This window comes from Capra hircus, chromosome 2, assembly GCF_001704415.2.
Source record: "Capra hircus breed San Clemente chromosome 2, ASM170441v1, whole genome shotgun sequence".
NCBI lineage: Eukaryota > Metazoa > Chordata > Mammalia > Artiodactyla > Bovidae > Capra > Capra hircus.
This window is the reverse complement of record NC_030809.1, coordinates 40,555,350-40,572,603: the sequence shown is the minus strand read 5'-3', so window position 1 is coordinate 40,572,603 and position 17,254 is coordinate 40,555,350. Positions and strand designations below refer to the sequence as shown.

The 17,254-nt window shown below is 42.2% G+C and overlaps 1 protein-coding gene across 3 annotated transcripts in view; it reads right to left on the bottom strand.

The window, feature by feature from the left end:
• Positions 10,553 to 17,254, bottom strand: part of KLF7 (Kruppel like factor 7) — a 103,575-nt gene continuing 96,873 nt past the window's right edge. For all 3 annotated transcript variants that reach the window (XM_018060367.1, XM_005676426.2, XM_005676429.3), the window contains exon 4: positions 10,553 to 16,666. In XM_018060367.1, the coding sequence (XP_017915856.1) occupies positions 16,615 to 16,666 (52 nt within the window). In that variant the 3' untranslated portion in view covers positions 10,553 to 16,614. The remainder of the gene's footprint in view (positions 16,667 to 17,254) is intronic.

Here is a 17,254-nt window from a genome sequence, read left to right as displayed (position 1 = left end):
TAATGGTCCATGTTCTGATGCGGCAGGATTTCATTCCAGCAACAGAGCCGTAAACATTTACCGCAAGACAAGTCGTTGCTCTATCGATTGAGGAGTATCTGCTCCATCCTTCCCTTTCCAAATCAGCTCAGATTTATGGTGATTCCCTTCCCCCTTCCTGTTCTCTGAGTTACTCCCCACCCCACCCCACCCCCATTGGTGGGATGCTGCGGGTCAGAGGAAGAAGATAAACAGGAATCTGTATCTGTACATTTTCAGGAAGAGATTTCACAATCATTTTTTAAAATGCCTTCTTTGCTCCTATTTTTCCCTGCTAGGTCTTCCACGGGCCTATTTTTAGAACAACTTTCTCAGAATATAGAAAAGCCCATATTCTCCAACTGTGACATAGATTCCTTCCACTAGTTTAGTTGATAAAATCTGGATGGGAAACTGGGCTTAGCTCACGGGGCTTTGCTGACAAGACAGCGAATTCCTACAGGCTCCTCCAAGCCCTTAGTTGCAGGGGACTTCTACTCTATGGATGAACTTCAATGGTGTAAACGCTGCAAAAGGTTTAAGAAACAGATAAGGCTTGACTCAGAGAGGGTGTCGCTGGTGTCTCAGAAGCCAGGGACAGGGCCCAGGCAGAGGCCTTAAGCCCAAAGTGGATAAGTTGTTAGGTCCAAATAACAGGCTGGTATTCCTATGCCCCAGTTAGGAACTCTGCCAGGGACTGTCTCAACACAGGGCATGAGCTGCCAAGGCCAACTGAAAGGATTGAATCAAAACCACCAAAATCAAAATGCACTATCCCAAAGAATTACCGAAGACCTCCATCTCAGCACATTTTCGGGAGAGGGTTCCTGGGACTTAATCTGATCCGCTACCTCCTTGGACGTCACCCAGTGTAACTGATGACAGACAGGCTGTCCTTACTGTGACAGATCCCAAACATATGCAGTGTGATGAACAGACATACCACACTCTGAGCAAATCAGAGTCATAGGTACCTACGAAAATCCGTATTTTTAAGAATCAAAACTAAGAACATAATAGCAAATCATCTACTTTTAAATGTGGCTTTGTTTCGTATGTTTCTCAGACTCTGAAATGCTCTGAAAATGACCTTAAGAAAACCTCTCAAAGTGCAGATATCCAGACCTACCCCCAAAGAATGTGATTCAGGTTTGGGAGGAGATTCAGAAAAGTGTCTTTTTAAGAAGCACACTTGGTCATTCTGATGCAGGTGGTCATTGGTTTGCACCCTGAGTAATACTACACACAGCTTCTGTGTACATTTAAGAGTCAGTTTCTATTGTGGGGCCCTGGGTCAGGAAGATTTCCCTGGAGAAGGGAATGTCTATCCATGCCAGTATTCTTGCCTGGAGAATCCCATGGACAGAGGAGCCTGGCAGGCTACAGTCCATGGGGTCATGACTGAGCAACTAACACTTCTATTGGGGGTGGGGGAGGGATAATTATATTGCATAATCAAAACCCGCCTATACTGTAGCAGGAAAAATGTATATTCAGTATTCTACAATCCTGACTGTCTAAGATTATCAAGTAGTTATTTTATTATTATTTTATTATTGCACATGTGTCTTAGAAACATTCAAGTGGGTGTGTATATGGCTGACACATCTTACACAATACACACAAAGCAGTCACTGACCTACTGCCTGGCAGATCATAGTGTTTAAAAAATGAAGATGTTCTGGAAACTTCCATGTCATCCTATAGTTTTCTATTTCTAACTGTACCAAGGAAACCAGGAAAACAACCACAACCATTCTCTTAGTAGCGCCATCTTAAATAATGCTGAAAATGGACACCATCCAACTGGGATATAGTGACGCTACAAAGGTATGTAGGAGGAGGGGAGGAGGAAAGAGGAGCTTATGGGACGATGGGCGAGGTCTTTGGGACAGAATCAGATAGAAGTCCAATATGGGCTTGGGAGCTACTTTCTAATACCAGATACTAGGAGGCAGAGAGGAGGGAGAAAGAAAAGAGGAAAAAAGAATAAATAGGAACAAAAATGAGAAGAAAAACATAAAGATTGGGAACAGAAAGATATTAAAAGTTCCATGAACCAAAGATAAGATTCAAATTTTGGCCATTCATTAATATAGTCATATTAACATGAGAAATAGTGTGATTAGATATTTTTAAGCAGGAATAGAAAATAACTTTGTATGGATGTGACACTGAGTCAACTCATTTAAGATTTCCAGTGGCAAATCTTTCTTTGTTTCCATGAGCTCACCAGAGCTTGTACGATTAGATGCTTATTTCTTACAGCCTGGGCTCTTTGAAAGGTAATCCCATCACCATGTACTTCTCAGAACAGTCTGCAAGCTTAACCTTAAGAACATAGTATGATGTAGAAATGCAGAAAATATATTATTATTGCTTTGTCTCTTAGTGTCTGTTAATGATGATTTTTTAAAAACTATTTTCACAGAGACTCAAGTACATTTCCATCTCCATGAAGGGACCTTGACTTTCTGCTTACAAGACCAGGCCTCCAGAAGTAGTTGCTTCAAGGAACAGAATCAAGCCCAGCAACCAGTAATCTCTCATTGCTATCTAACGAGAGGCCACAAATTTGCTGGTAGCTGTTTCCTGTGTTAAGTTCTGCAGACCCAATTTCCTGAAAACTTCCATTTTGATCACATAGGAGACTTTGCTGGCAACAAAATAATTGCTTCCTTCTCTTTATGAAGTAATTTGCCTACCCTGTAGCTCTGCAGTGATAGACAGAGAACTGCTTGACTGACTGCTTCCCCCTCCCCACCCTTGAGTCCTGAGGTTAGCCACCTACTCTCCTATCCATGGTCCCCATGTCACTCATCTTCTTTGCAGTTGAAGTCTTTTCTTGTGAAATGACAGAATGCACTTATTCACATTAAAGTACAGATCATGGATAGAGTTACCTCCTCTGGGCTGGCTGAAATTTTAAAATAGTGAAGTGTTTAGGCAAATAAAAAGATTTTAATAGTAGAATATCAGGCACCCGAAAGCCAATTAGAAGAATATTTTGGGGGCTGAATCGTGTGTATATGTGCATATACATGTGGTGGGCAGGGAACCAAATGCATCTTTGGTGCCATATTTCATGGCAGGCATTTGTTTCTAGGCATTGATTGTTGACTGGGGGACAAAAGGAAAGGGTGATTTCCTTGATGTGGTCAACGCCTGATGTTCAGGGCTGCATTCCCAGAATAATGGCATGACCTGGCCATAAGCCCGTCCACGGAGAGCACCTTTCCATGAAGGAAGATGGGTGTTCCAAGGATGGGAAAGCAAGGCGGAGAATACACTCTCACTCCACTCACGGCTGCATTATCTTCTTCCTCCTAAGAGACCTCTGGGTCCTTAAGTAACTTCCCAGTCATCAAATCAGTCTTTATTAAATTTTCACATGCACTTAGTCTTAGATTCAATTTGAAATGTGCTCCAAGGAGCATCATATGGACTAAATAATTAGCTAAAGAGAAATGGCACAGAATAGATTTTAGAGAATGGCACAGAATGATGCTTCTCCAATACTGCCAGTAGTAATTGAGTCTTACAATGTAACACAATTATGTGAATTTTTTATTTTTGAGTTATACATTTATTGTCAATTATACTTAAAGGGGAAACAGTCAAATCAGTGTTTTTACGTAGGACAAAGGAAATTTTTGCCTAGGACAAAGCTAAAATAGATGTTTAAGATTTTTAAAATGGGGTTGACTTGAAGAAAAATATTAAGGAAGTATTTGTGCAAGGATATCACAAGAATCTCGAAGGCCATATTCAAGCGACTAAAGTTTAAGAAGCGTGGCCAAGGCTAGTTGATCATTACTGCATATCAACAACCCTGGGTTGCCTCCTGTTCTGCAAAGGATGTGCTGTATGACACTGGGAGGGTAAAAAACCTCTCTGAGCACCAGTATGTGCATGAGTGCCTGCCAAGTTGCTCTTTGCAACCCCATGGACTGCAGCCTACCAGGCTTCTCTGTTCATAGGATTCTCTAGGCAAGAACACTGGAGTGGGTCGCCATTTCCTCCTCTAGGAACACCAGTATACTCATATACAATGGTGGCATTAAAAGAGATCACCAAGATCTGTTCCAATTCTAGCAAGTGATGATTTATCTACACTATAGGTTACCATCTGTGACTAAAAGGAAGGAAATTGGGAAATTAAGTCATTGTTGTCAATGGGGATGTCATGGCTAAACATGCAGAAGCAGCAATTTGGTTCCTGAGTCACTAAAGAAGAGTAAGGGGTAGAGGAAAATCCTGAGTGAGAAGACCTATGTGCCATCGCTGTCCCCTGGACCTTCACAAAGTCACATGCCATCTGTGGGCCCTCTATCAAAGTCACATGCCCTCTACCTACTGAGTTCCCGTGTCTCTGTCTGTGAAGGTGAAGGGCCATGGTAGTGAATGATACCTATGCCATTATCACGCAGTCTTGTTGCATGGCTCATATGCAATGCATGTGAATGGAAAGTTCTAATCAAATACAAATCTTATTCTCCGCTACCTCTTGTAGCTCTTTGTTGTTTCAGTATTTTTAAATATAGTGGGGTGGTATCTAACCATATGATGGTTAAGCAGAATTTTTAAGAAAACAATAGGTTACATTCAAGTGAGTCAATATTGATAGTTTTGAACAGCAGGGATAAAAGGTTTAATGCTGAAGAGGGAATCACCAGTTGGTTCATAATGGGTATCCCCCAAACCCATCATCATTCACCAATCACCTCAAAATCCTCTTTCAATTAAAAGTTTTAATGTCTTCTTCGAAATCTATAATCCTAAGTAGAAGATGAGCTAGCTATACTAAATTATTTATCCATTCCACTGAGCTTTGCTTTTTACAAGGTTCTTTTCTATTAGCACAGAATTTCCAATCAAATATGTAACCTCAGATTAGAGCCGTCACAAAACCTATTCACTTTACTCCCCAGGTTACCCAGGGTACACTTTGTGACTACTGCCTTTGAAACTAGAATTATAGTTATTTTTTGCACTTACTAAGTTACCAAGCTTGCTTTCCTGATCTGTGAGTTGAGGAGGAGATAAACATTGCTAGAGGGAAACACAAAGAACTTGTAATTTATAAATAGGGAGGCTGTAACAGAGGAAGTAGAATCAAATCACTCATTGTTAAGACTGGAGTCATTTAGTGTTGGGTCAGACAACCTGTTAGTACTCATACCTAAATTTATGTTATATGACAAAAACAGATGCTTGAAGTGTTGTGAAGTGGGGAATGTATTTTTAGACATATTTTAAACAAAAGTTATATCTCTAAATATGGAAAATTCGGTCATCTAGAATATTCAGACTCAGAAAGACTCATGATACTGGTGGTGGTGGTTTAGTCGCTAAGTTATGTCCAACTCTTGTGACCCTTGGATTGTAGCCTGCCCGGCTCCTCTGTCCACGGGATCCTCTAGGCAAGAATACTAGAGTGGGCTGCCATTTCTTTCTCCAGGGGATCTTCCTGTCCCAGGGATTGAACTCAGGTTCCCTGCATTGTAGGCAGATTCTTTACCAACTGAGCTATGAGGGAAGCCCTAAACAGAAGTCCATCAACAGAAAACTGGATTAAAGATTTACTGAGCATGGCCCCGCCTATCAGAACAAGACCCAGTTTTACCCCTCAGTCAGTCTCTCCCATCAGGAAGCTTTCATAAGCCTCTTATCCTTATCCATCAGAGGGAAGACAGTCTGAAAACCACAATCACAGAAAACTAACCAATCGGATCACATGGACCACAGACTTGTCTAACTCAATGAAACTATGAGCCATGCCGTGTAGGGCCACCCAATACGAACAGGTCATGGTGGAGAGTTCTGACAAAATGTAGTCTACTGGAGAAGGGAATGGCAAACCACTTCAGTATTCTTTCCTTGAGAACCCCATGAACAGTATGAAAAGGCAAAAAGATGAACTCCCCAGGCCGGTAGGTGCCCAATATGCTATGGGAGATCAGTGGAGGAATAACACCAGAAAGAATGAAGAGACGGAGAGAAAGCAAAAACAACACCTAGTTCTGGATGTGACTGGTAATGGAAGTAAAGTCCAAAGCTGTAAAGAGCAATATTGCATAGAAACCTGGAATGTTAGGTCCATGAATCAAGGCAAATTGGAAGTGATCAAACAGGAGATGGCAGAAGTGAACATCGACATTTTAGGAATCAGCAAATTAAAATGGGCTGGAATGGGTGAATTTAACTCAAATGACCACTATATCTACTACTGTGGGCAGGAATCACTTTGAAGAAATGGAGTAGCCATCATAGTCAACAAAAGAGTCCGAAGTGCAGTACTTGGATGCAATCTCAAAAATGACAGAATGATCGCTGTTCATTTCCAAGGCAACCCATTCAATATCACAGTAATCCAAGTCTATGTCCTGACCAGTAATGCTGAAGAAGCTGAAGCTGAATGGTGCTAGGACTAACACCCCCAAAAGATGTCCTTTTCATTATAGGGGACTGGAATGCAAAAGTAGGAAGTCAAGAAATACCGGGAGTAACAGGCAAATTTGGCCTTGGAGTACAGAATGAAACATGGCAAAAGCTAATGGAGTTTTGCCAAGAGAATGCACTGGTCATAGCAAACACCCTCTTCCAACAACACAAGGTATAAGACTCCTCACATGGACATCAACAGATGGTTAATACCAAAATCAGATTGATTATATTCTTTGCAACCAAAGATGGAGATGCTCTATACAGTCATCAAAAATAAGACCAGGAGCTGACTGTGGCTCAGATAATGAACTCCTTATTGCAAAATTCAGACTGAAATTGAAGCAAGTAGGGAAAACCACTAGACCATTCAGGTATGACCTAAATCAAATCCCTGATGATTATACAGTAGAAGTGACAGACAGATTCAAGGGTTAGATCTGACAGAGTGCCTGAAGAACTATGGACGGAGGTTTGTGACACTGTACAGGAGGCAGTGATCAAGACCATCCCCAAGAAAAAGAAGTGCACAAAGGCAAAATGGTTGTCTGAGGAGGCCTTACAAATAGCTATGAGAAGAAGAGAAGTGAAAGGCAAAGAAGGAAAGGAAAAATATACCCATTTGAATGCAGAGTTCCAAAGAATAGCAAGGAGAGATAAGAAAGCCTTCCTCAGTGATCAATGCAAAGAAATAGAGGAAAACAATAGAATGGGGAAGACTAAAGATAGCTTCAAGAAAATTAGAGATACCAAGGGAACATTTCATGTAGAGCTGGGCTCAATAAAGGACAGCGATGGTATGGACCTAATAGAAGCAGAAGATATTAAGAAGAGGTGGCAAGAATACACAGAAGAACTATACAAATAAGATCTTCATGATCCAGAGAATCACGATGGTGTGATCACTCACTTAGAGCCAGACATCCTGGAATGCGAACTCAAGTGGGCCTTAGGAAGCATCACTATGAACAAAGCTAGTGAAGGTGATGGAATTCCAGTTGAACTATTTCAAATCCTAAAGGATGAAGCTTGAAAGTGCTACACTCAATATGCCAGCAAATTTGGAAAACTCAGCAGTGGCCACAGGACTGGAAAAGGTCAGTTTTCATTCCAATCCCAAAGAAAGGCAATGCCAAGGAATGTTCAAACTACCACATAATTGCACTCATCTCACACACTAGTAAAGTAATGCTCAAAATTCTCCAAGGCAGGCTTCAACAGTATGCGAACTGTGAAATTCCAGATGTTCAAGCTGGATTTAGAAAAGGCAGAGGAACCAGAGATCAAATTGTCACCATCCGTTAGATCATCGAAAAAGCAAGAGTTCCAGAAACACATCTACTTCTGCATTTTTGAAGATGCCAAAGCCTTTGACTGTGTGGATCACAATAAACTGGAAAATTCTGAAAGAGATGGGAATACCAGATCACCTGACCTGCCTCTTGAGAAATCTGTATGCAAGCCAAGAAGCAACAATTAGAACTGGACATGGAACAACAGACTGGTTCCAAATAGGAAAAGGAGTACGTCAAGGCTGTATATTGTCACCCTGCTTATTTAACTTATACGCAGAGTACATCATGAGAAACGCTGGACTGGAAGAAGCACAAGCAGGAATCAAGATTGCAGGAAGAAATATCAGTAACCTCAGATAGGCAGATGACACCACCCTTATGGCAACAAGTGAAGAACTCAAGACCCTCTTGATGAAAGTGAAAGAGGAGAGTGAAAAAGTTGGCTTAAACCTCAATGTTCGGAAAACTAAGATCATGACATCCTGTCCCATCACTTCATGGCACATAGATGGGGAAACAATGGAAAGAGTGAGAGATTTTAATTGGGGTGGGGGGCCTCCAAAATCACTTCAGATGGTGACTGTTGCCATGAAATTAAAAGACACTTGCTCCTTGAAAGAAAAGTTATGACCAACTGAGACAGCATATTAAAAAGTAGGACATTACTTTGTCAACAAAGGTCCGTCTAGTCAAAGCTATGGTTTTTCCAGTAGTCATGTATGGATATGAGAGCTGGACTCTAAAGAAAGCTGAGCACCGAAGAATTGATGCTTTTGAACTGTGGTGTTGGAGAAGACTCTTGAGAGTCCCTTGCAAGGAGATCCAACCAGTCCATCCTAAAGGAGATCAGTCCTGAACATTCATTGGAAGGACTGATGTTGAAGCTGAAACTCCAATACTTTGGCCACCTAATGCGAAAAGCTGACTCATTTGAAAAGACCCTGATTCTGGGAAAGATTGAAGGTGGGAGGAGAAGGGGATGACAGAGGATGAGATGGTTGGATGGCATCACTGACTCAATGGACATGAGTTTGAGCAAAGTCTGAGAGTTGGTGCTGGACAGGGAGGCCTGGTGTGCTGCAGTTCATGGGGTCAGAGTCAGAGATGACTGAGTGACTGAACTGAACTGAGAATATTCAATTATGTAAACCATCTCCTTTCCTTATGGCAAAAAGATTAGACTTACCAGCTTCCCCTCTTATTATCTCAGCACAGTGTATGCTGTCGCCCACTTGAAATGTTCAATTTGATATGCTTTGACATGTCAGGCTCACTCTTACAGAAAAATAAGCCTTGTTCTAAGTAATACAGCAATGTTATCCTATGCTTCCTTGAACAGACTGATTTCTAAGCCAATGACTTTGGTTATGAGATGGTTGAATGACTTCACAAGTCACGGATCTACTAAATGACCAGAGACCAGGAGGTGGGGCCACAGACTCTGGGGCCAGGGTTTTTTCCCCATCACAGCCTGTAGTTTTTTGTCAGAAGGCTTTGAGTTGCCTGGTTGCCTTGTTGCCCAGCTCACCTGCTTACTCAAAAGATGTGGGCGCAGATGTTTACAACGGTCACAAACATTTTCCTGACCCCTGAAGCATCTACTGTTCTTTCCCCTTCAGTTTTACTGGAGTGAGGCCACATCACTCAGTTTCCCTTCCAAGCTCACTGCAACACTCCTCACACCCGTGTTCCTGTTCAGAGACATGCCTGGGCCCACGCAGCAAGTTCAGCCACTATAGTCACGATCTTCAATGGGAAAATAGAAAACTCTTTCATCAGATTCATCGGAGGAGGGATAGAAGTGATTCGCCATTGTATTTGTTTCTATAAACCCGAAGTGTGAAAAGAAAGCTTGAGAGCCCTGTGTCCTTGGTAGGTGACAAGCGAGGAGTTTGTTGCTGCTCCCAGTTAACGATAGCACTTTTTTCAGAGATTTGCTCTGTGAGGGGTCCCAGGATTCTAACATCAACTAGGTTCTCTGCCTTCCTGCTAACGTGGATGTGCTTTCCTGGAAGTGTATGGAAGAAAAATTTTAGTAAGTATTGTTTTCTATTCTGAGGCTCTTTCCCAGGCTCTCCAGCTCCTCCTTTTCAGTGTTCGAGGCTGCTTATGTTTGCACCTACCTTCTGTACTATGCCTAGCCACATAATGGCTCTATCTCTGGTGAGCCATCTCGTCCCCACTTTGTCACTGATCTTCCCCTTCAATTTATATTGACTCACCAACCCCTTACCTCAATTATTCCTTCTCACTCACCTCTGTCCTTCTTCCCTCCTCCACCAACTGCTTCAAGTTATCATTTCCAAAGCTGCTGTATTTAATGCCATCCCATAACAATCTTTCCCCTTCTCTCATCAAATAAACTGCTTTCAATAAGTTGCTCCTAACCCCCAAAACAAATAACATCCCACAATCCACTTCGTTCTAAAATATTGCTTTTCATAACTTCCAACCATTTGCTGTCTTCCTCTCCTTGAAGAAATAAACTGCTTTCAGTGTTCCTTCTTATTTGGGCTCTGAGCTACCTCACTGAAACCATAAAATACACACACACACATGCGCATACACACACACCCCCAACAGCCTCCCAAAACAAAGACAAATGACCTAATACAATCTTTCGCCTTCCTTTTCTCTCTCTGAGAAAGAAAACTCTCATGAGGCATATAAGGGCCCATTTTAGTCTCTTTGAGGATATTTTTTTCTCTCCAATGAAATAAGCTAAGGAGAAATACAGTAAGGCATTCCAAGGCCAAACACATTCTACTGTTTATTACACATATTACATTCTTAAATAAAAATGCGTCACATAACATTTTTTGCATAGATATCTTACAATATACCAATTTAAAAAAGAATTATGAAACAGACCAGTAACAAAAATAAATTTTTTCTTCATTAATAATTTTGTAACATTAACATACCACCATCATATAATACAAATAATAGTTTTAAATCTTAAGACTTTTGTACAGCAAAAAAACTTGACAAAGTAATATATTTATATATATATATATAAAAAGCTTAAAAAAAATAAAATGTCAAAAAAAGGCATAACCGAGGGCTATAAGACTGGGTACTTCTGTGATATATTATAAATACCAGAGAAGGCCTGAGAGCATGTGACCGAGGGAGGTGGGGGAGGGGTGGGGGCTGGGAGTAGGTCTCTCCAAACACACTTGTTAGACACATCTGGCAAAAAGAAAATGTATAGTGCAAAAACAAAGTTCTTCAAGCAACTGTTAAGAGGATAAGAGAGATTTGAAAGAAAAGTGGTGGTGGCTAGGAAGCCATGTGGTGGGAGGAGGGAGGGGGAGACAAGAGAGGAGGAGTTTGGGGAGATTTATGGAAAGGAAGGGGGAGGCTTCAAAAACATTAAACATTTATTTTTGCCTCTGTGTTATCAAGATCTTGGCCATAACAGGTGTATTTTTCCTCCCTGGAATGAAGCAGAAGTGGAAGATAAAGAAATTCAACTAAGTCTGGGTTCAGATCGAAAATGCATGCTGAGAAAAAAAAAAATTAAAAAGCTTGAGGACCAGCCAATGAGCCCCAAAGCCTTTCAGGACTGAGATCTGCAGAAATCTTTCTGCCTGGAGTCCAAAGGCCTAGGGTTAAAATGTCCCCTCTCCCCACCCTCAGCCCCTCCCCTCTATGTGGAACTCCCAGTGTGTTTTCAATATACTGGCAATTATAAGCATCCATCCCCCCAAAAGATATTAGGCACTGGTGGCTACTCCTCGTAAACGTCAGTAGCCTAACTGTTTTCCTTCTGCGAAGGTACATTAGGTACATGTGCACACGTGTCTAGCTGCATGCACACATACCACCCTCATTATTCTGATGTGGGGTCCTTTTTTATGGCAGTAGACAGAAGCTGGAGTCAAAGCAGTTTACGATTCCAAAGCTCACAGTTGAAAAAAAATTGTATAAACAGTCCCCAACAAAGAACGCATCAACGTCCCCTCGTGACTGCTGAGAGGGAGCCCTGTTTGAAAAAAGAGTATCTCGTTTGGGATATTTGTGAAGTGACGGCCTGGGATTTCTCTCTCCATTTTTGATACCTGTTTCCCGAGCACTTATGCGTAAATGCAAAACACCTGAAGAATACAGTACTATCTTGGAAGGGTGCACGTAAGAAAGTTAAATTGCAGCTTTATTTTTCCCTTTACCGGGATCCATTAGGAACCAACAGAGGAGATTTAAGCGAGTGTTAAAAGCAAGAGAAAACCCTGAAGCCTCAGGCAGTTAGTCATGGGATCTCACATTTTCAAGGAGTTTTTGCTTCCTCTGACACATTTTCGTTGTTCCATCTCAAGTATTCCCAAAGATCCTCACTGAGGAAAGTAGACCATCAAAGAGGCATTGATGTACACTCAGAACAGCCCCTCTAGTTTTCAAACTGAGATATCACCATGTTTACCGAAACCCAATCCAGAGCTGGAATGCAAATTCTCTCCTCCTGCCTCCACCCCCCACTTGGCAGTGGCCACTTCCGGAAGATGCCAGGGAAAGTGTCCCCAGGTAGATGTCAACCAGGTTCTACTTAATGAATTTTCACTTTGGCAAAGATCTGGGTGCAAAACTGTGGCCAGAAATGCTGGACCTCATAAGATTTAAAAAAAGAAAAAACAATGAACCTGGTTTTTGTAGTTAACATGTTGCATCTCCGACTTTCCAACCTTCCTTCTCCTAAAACCAACTCATGCAAAAGAAAGCCATTTTGCACTTTGCACTGTATTTTATATTTTACGAAGTGACTTCCATACAGGAAACCATGATGAACCAGTAACATTAATCACTAAGCTCTGTTGTTCTTGCCATTTGAGTTCATGTCTTTTGACTTTGCCACAGAATTCAGGAGTTGGGGCTACAGGCAGACGTCCTGAATGCACTGGGTGAGCCGCCCTGCAGGTCCCATTTATTTCCCCTTTGATGCAAATAGACATGGCTAATCTGGAAGCTTATCCCAAACTGATGTCCTTAAAAAAAATCTTCTCTGGCTTCTAGATTCAAAGAAGATTTTTTTTAAAACATAGGAATCAGTTCTACTAATCATGCGTGAGGTTGGCTGTCTTTTTTACCCTGTTATCGTCAGGCAATCAAAGATGTAAAAAGGGCACAAGAGGTGCAGGAGGGGCGGACAAGGGATACTTGAAGGGCTTTGCAAGGGAGAGCACAGAGAGGAGAAGGAAATGGTCAGCATGAAGTTCATTTTGGGGGTCTCCGATATATTTATAAAACGCAGCTTTGTCGTGGAATCCAAACATCTCTTTTTCTGGACATAATACTCATCACCACCAGGCATTAAGCTGGGCCAATGAACCATCAGTGGGGCAGGAGGCCAGTAGCTAGGAGCAGCATTATAATTTCAGGTTTCCACATCTTTGACTTACAGTCATGTGGTAGGAGAAAGATGCACAAATTGAAATAAAGAAAACTGTCAATGGCTTCGAAACACTCTTTTTCTATACATTACACTCTGAACCCTGGATAAAGCGTGCTTCGGAGGATCACTATAAGAAACACCATGACAGGTTTTTCCTTTCAAATTGGAGATCTCCTGGAATGCTGGGAGTTAACAATTTAAATGAGAAAATGGTTTAATGTGTTTCAACTGTCCACTAAAGCACTACTTTGAATAACCTGTCCTCTTGGAAGCAAACTAGCTTCAGGTTATTTCCCAGAAAGCCTGTTTACTCCAGCAGGCTTCTTCCAACCATCTCTGCCATTTCAGAGAGGATGGATACTTGATAACATGCCCAAATGACTGGGGTTACCGCTCTCCCCACCCCGCAACAGACAGGACTGGTTATTGTTCAGAGGTGTCAATCGGGCTACACAAGAACAGTTTCAAAGCCATACGCTTAGCACCCACCAAATTCTCAGGCCAATTCTCGGTCAACAAATGCCTGGAGCCAGCAAGCCCCACCATCAAGGTTCAGTGCACCCTGCTTGGAGAAAGGTCAGGAGCAGATTACAAAGGACCTCACTGATATAAAAGAGAGAAGAATTGCCCAATATTTCAGACACCGATGAAGACCCAAGGGCCTTTGTTCTGTCACATTCAAATGAGATCTTTTCAAGACCACAGATGACAACGGGGAGCGAACAAGCAATGATTACTCTTTTGCATTTTTTTAAACTTTCTTTTTAATAGAGCCTTGCATTGGTCAGTTCAAAAATTAAATTAAGTATTATAAACCCTTAATAATAGCATTTCGAGAGGCAAGAGCAGCTCCAGCAGGGGAGAGAACATTTGTAAATCGTGGCAGCCACGGCTAATGCCATCACTGGGACCGTGCGTGCAGTCGTGCTGGAGGCTGCTCTAGAAAGGGAAATCAACGAACCAACAAAATCTGGGGTGTCTAAAGTTTCATCTAGTGCACTGACTGGAGGCGCTACAGTTTAATACAGCTGAGGTTCAAGGTCCCTCACACATCCTTCATCCAGAAAGGATGAACCACACATTCAAATGTAATCCCATGGTCCGCCCTGATGGACTGGCTACAAACGCACTCGAATGCAGTCGGGAACTACGAGATTGTCAGCAAGCAGTGCTCCAGAAATGTTTCTAAGTCATGTCTAGTTTTAAATCTTTGGAATAAAACTGATTTTTTAAAATACCCTCTGACTAACATATACATAATTGCCTCTGGCAAATGGGCAGATTTTGTGTGTTTAGGGTGGTTTTTCTTTTTTGTTTTTGGTCTAAATTGAAAAAAGGAAAAGAGAGAAAGAAAACTTGAAGGGCCAGACCTCAGAATGCCCCAAGTGTCCAATTGGCAGCTACAGCATTTGTGATAAGGAGGCTCCTCTGCCCTCAGACGAGTAGTTTCAACATTTCAGTGAAATCAAAGTTTGCAGAAAGCTGAGAAACCAAATGCCAAGGATCTTGAAGTTTGCTGTCATAAATGAATCTGTGTTTCTTATATTTCCTTTCAGAGACTTCAGTTTTGCATCCCAAATAGGTATGGGGTGGCATTTTAACAGTCAATGAGTCAAACAGTCAAAGGAGGGCAGGAGAGGAGCCAGCTGGTATGAAGGAGCAGCAACCATGGGCGGACCAAATGCCATTTCTGTTTTTTTAGACGTGTCTTGAAGGGATGGTCCCAGAATATACAAAATATACAATCTGCCCTAATAACCACCCCACTTGCTTGCATAGGCCATTTAATGGTCCTAAAGGCAGTCTTTGGAGTTGAGGCCAGTGCCAGCTAGCTAAGAATGCGGGTAGATGATGGAGACCGATATTAGATGTGTGTGGGGGATGGAAAGTGAGGCATGGAACCCCCTCGGAGTCAGCTTGCAGAGTAAAAGTGAGGCCTCTGTTGATCCCAGGTGCTCTAGGGCACAAGTCATGGTGGGCCTAGCCAAAAAAATTAAAAAAATCAGAAATTTGTCTCTCCTTTTAGACAGACCATGAGAGAAATATCTCTACCCTTTCCTTAAATGTCCACCCTTTATTCCCACAACAGCATTTGAATTGTGTGTTTTAACAAGTGGGGTGACATGACTCAGTGGGTATGAGACAGGAAGAGAGGGTGATGGTTTTTGAAGCCACTAGACTTGGGAGCCATCCTCCATTCTCCCCATTCCTGGAAAAAGGGATATTTTTGGCTTTTTTGTTAGGTCATAACCCAGAGTTACGTTCAGTATGCAGCTGCCCTTTGAGACTAGCGACATCTATGCTGAAACTGGCTGTTAGGGTAGCAGTGACACACAGCACGGGGTTGATCACTATGAGCTGAGGTCAGGATGCCTCATGGGGGATGAAAAAAGTGTGATGTCCCATCTGATTGGCTGCTTCGAGAGCTGGACATCCAGGTGACGAGAGAGAGAGTCCTGGAGAGGTTTAGTCCATGGAGAAAAGATAAAACATTTAAGCTTCCAAATAAGCTTTTCAAGTTTTCGTTAGCAAAAAACAGAGAGATTAAAAAGAAAAAATCTAGCACTGGCAATAAGGTGAGGCTCAAGGGATACACTGTGATTGATCATCAAGGACTTTATTCTCTTGGCCACTTTGCAGTCATGCTAGAAGTTTCCAGAATCCCTAGTGCATATGGTGTGCAAGAGTCAAAAAGTAAGAAAAGAACACTCTTCCCTGGAGACCTGGAGAGTGAAGTCTAGAGAAATGCAGGCCAGAAAGGTGTAAGGTGTTATTCCGGAGTCTGCCGCCGCTAAGGCCGTTGGTATCGACTGGAAAGATCTCAATAGTACTAAGAACCAAAACTGATCAACAGTTCTGTGAGGAAGTCGGACGCACGGAATAGTAGGACTTTTCACACACAAAGGACAAATAAACCGAGAGTTAATTTTGGCTACCAAACTGCAATTTGGTTTGCTAGGTCATTTTCCCCCAACTATTGAAAAAGAAACATTAGTGCTACACATATGCAACTTTAAGACGTTGTATTCTCCTATCAAGTTGCACTGAGAAGCAAGTTAAATAAGCCCCTCTTACTGCCGTCCACCTGTAGAGACGTCACATCCATTTTCTTTGATTTCCATTGGCAACAGCGGGAAATAATTCCAATAGCGCTGAAGTAAGCAGCCAGACTGCCTTGCTGAGTTCACCTGGTTTCTTTCTTCTTCTTCTTCTACCATCTGGCTAGGGCAAGGCATAAAGATAGACGTATATATTTTAAATATAGCTGAGTGCATGACTGTGTGTGTGTGTCTATGTGTGAGTGCGTGTGTGTGTGTGTCTGTGTGTGTGTGTACACAGAGGTTTAATAAGTGAGAACTTTCTTCTGCGAGGCAATGGGTCCCCGCCTGAAGTCCAGCCCCCTGCCTCATAGCATTTCCTTCAGACAACGGCCGGCCGACGCCATGGCAACTCTGGCCTTCAGGTTTTTTAGATATGTCTCTTCATATGGAGGGCAAGATGGTCAGACCTGGAAAAACACCTAGGGAAGATAAGAAAAACAAGGATATTAGAGAGCTCTGCATAAAGAACTCAACTTCCATCACCCCTTAGAAAATGATTAGCCCTAAAAGAGAGAGAGGCAGTGCATGTGTACTGAGGAACAAGGTAAATGGGCAGGTGAGCTCAGCAGTCAAACTGCCTGGGTTCACCTCCTGCAATAGCTGTGTGACGGAGCACCTTAACCTCTCAGTGTCTTAAGTCTTAGTCGCTCAGTTCTGTCTGACTCTTTGCGACCCCACAGACTGTAGCCCATCAGGCTCCTCTGTCCATGGTATTCTCCAGGCAAGAATACTGGAGTAGGTAGCCATTCCCTTCTCCAGGGGATCTTCCTGATGCAGGGATCCAACCCGGATCTCCTGCACTGCAGGCAGATCACCATCTGAGCCATCAAGGAAGCCTGGTATCTTAATTCCTCCTCCATAAAATGCAGAAAATGAGAGCAGTTACTTCATAGATTGGTTGTGAGGATTAAGTGAGATGATCTATGTAAAGTACTTAGAAAATTGCCCAGCATATGGTAAAATCTTGATTAATATTAACTATTATTATTATGATTGTCATTATTAAA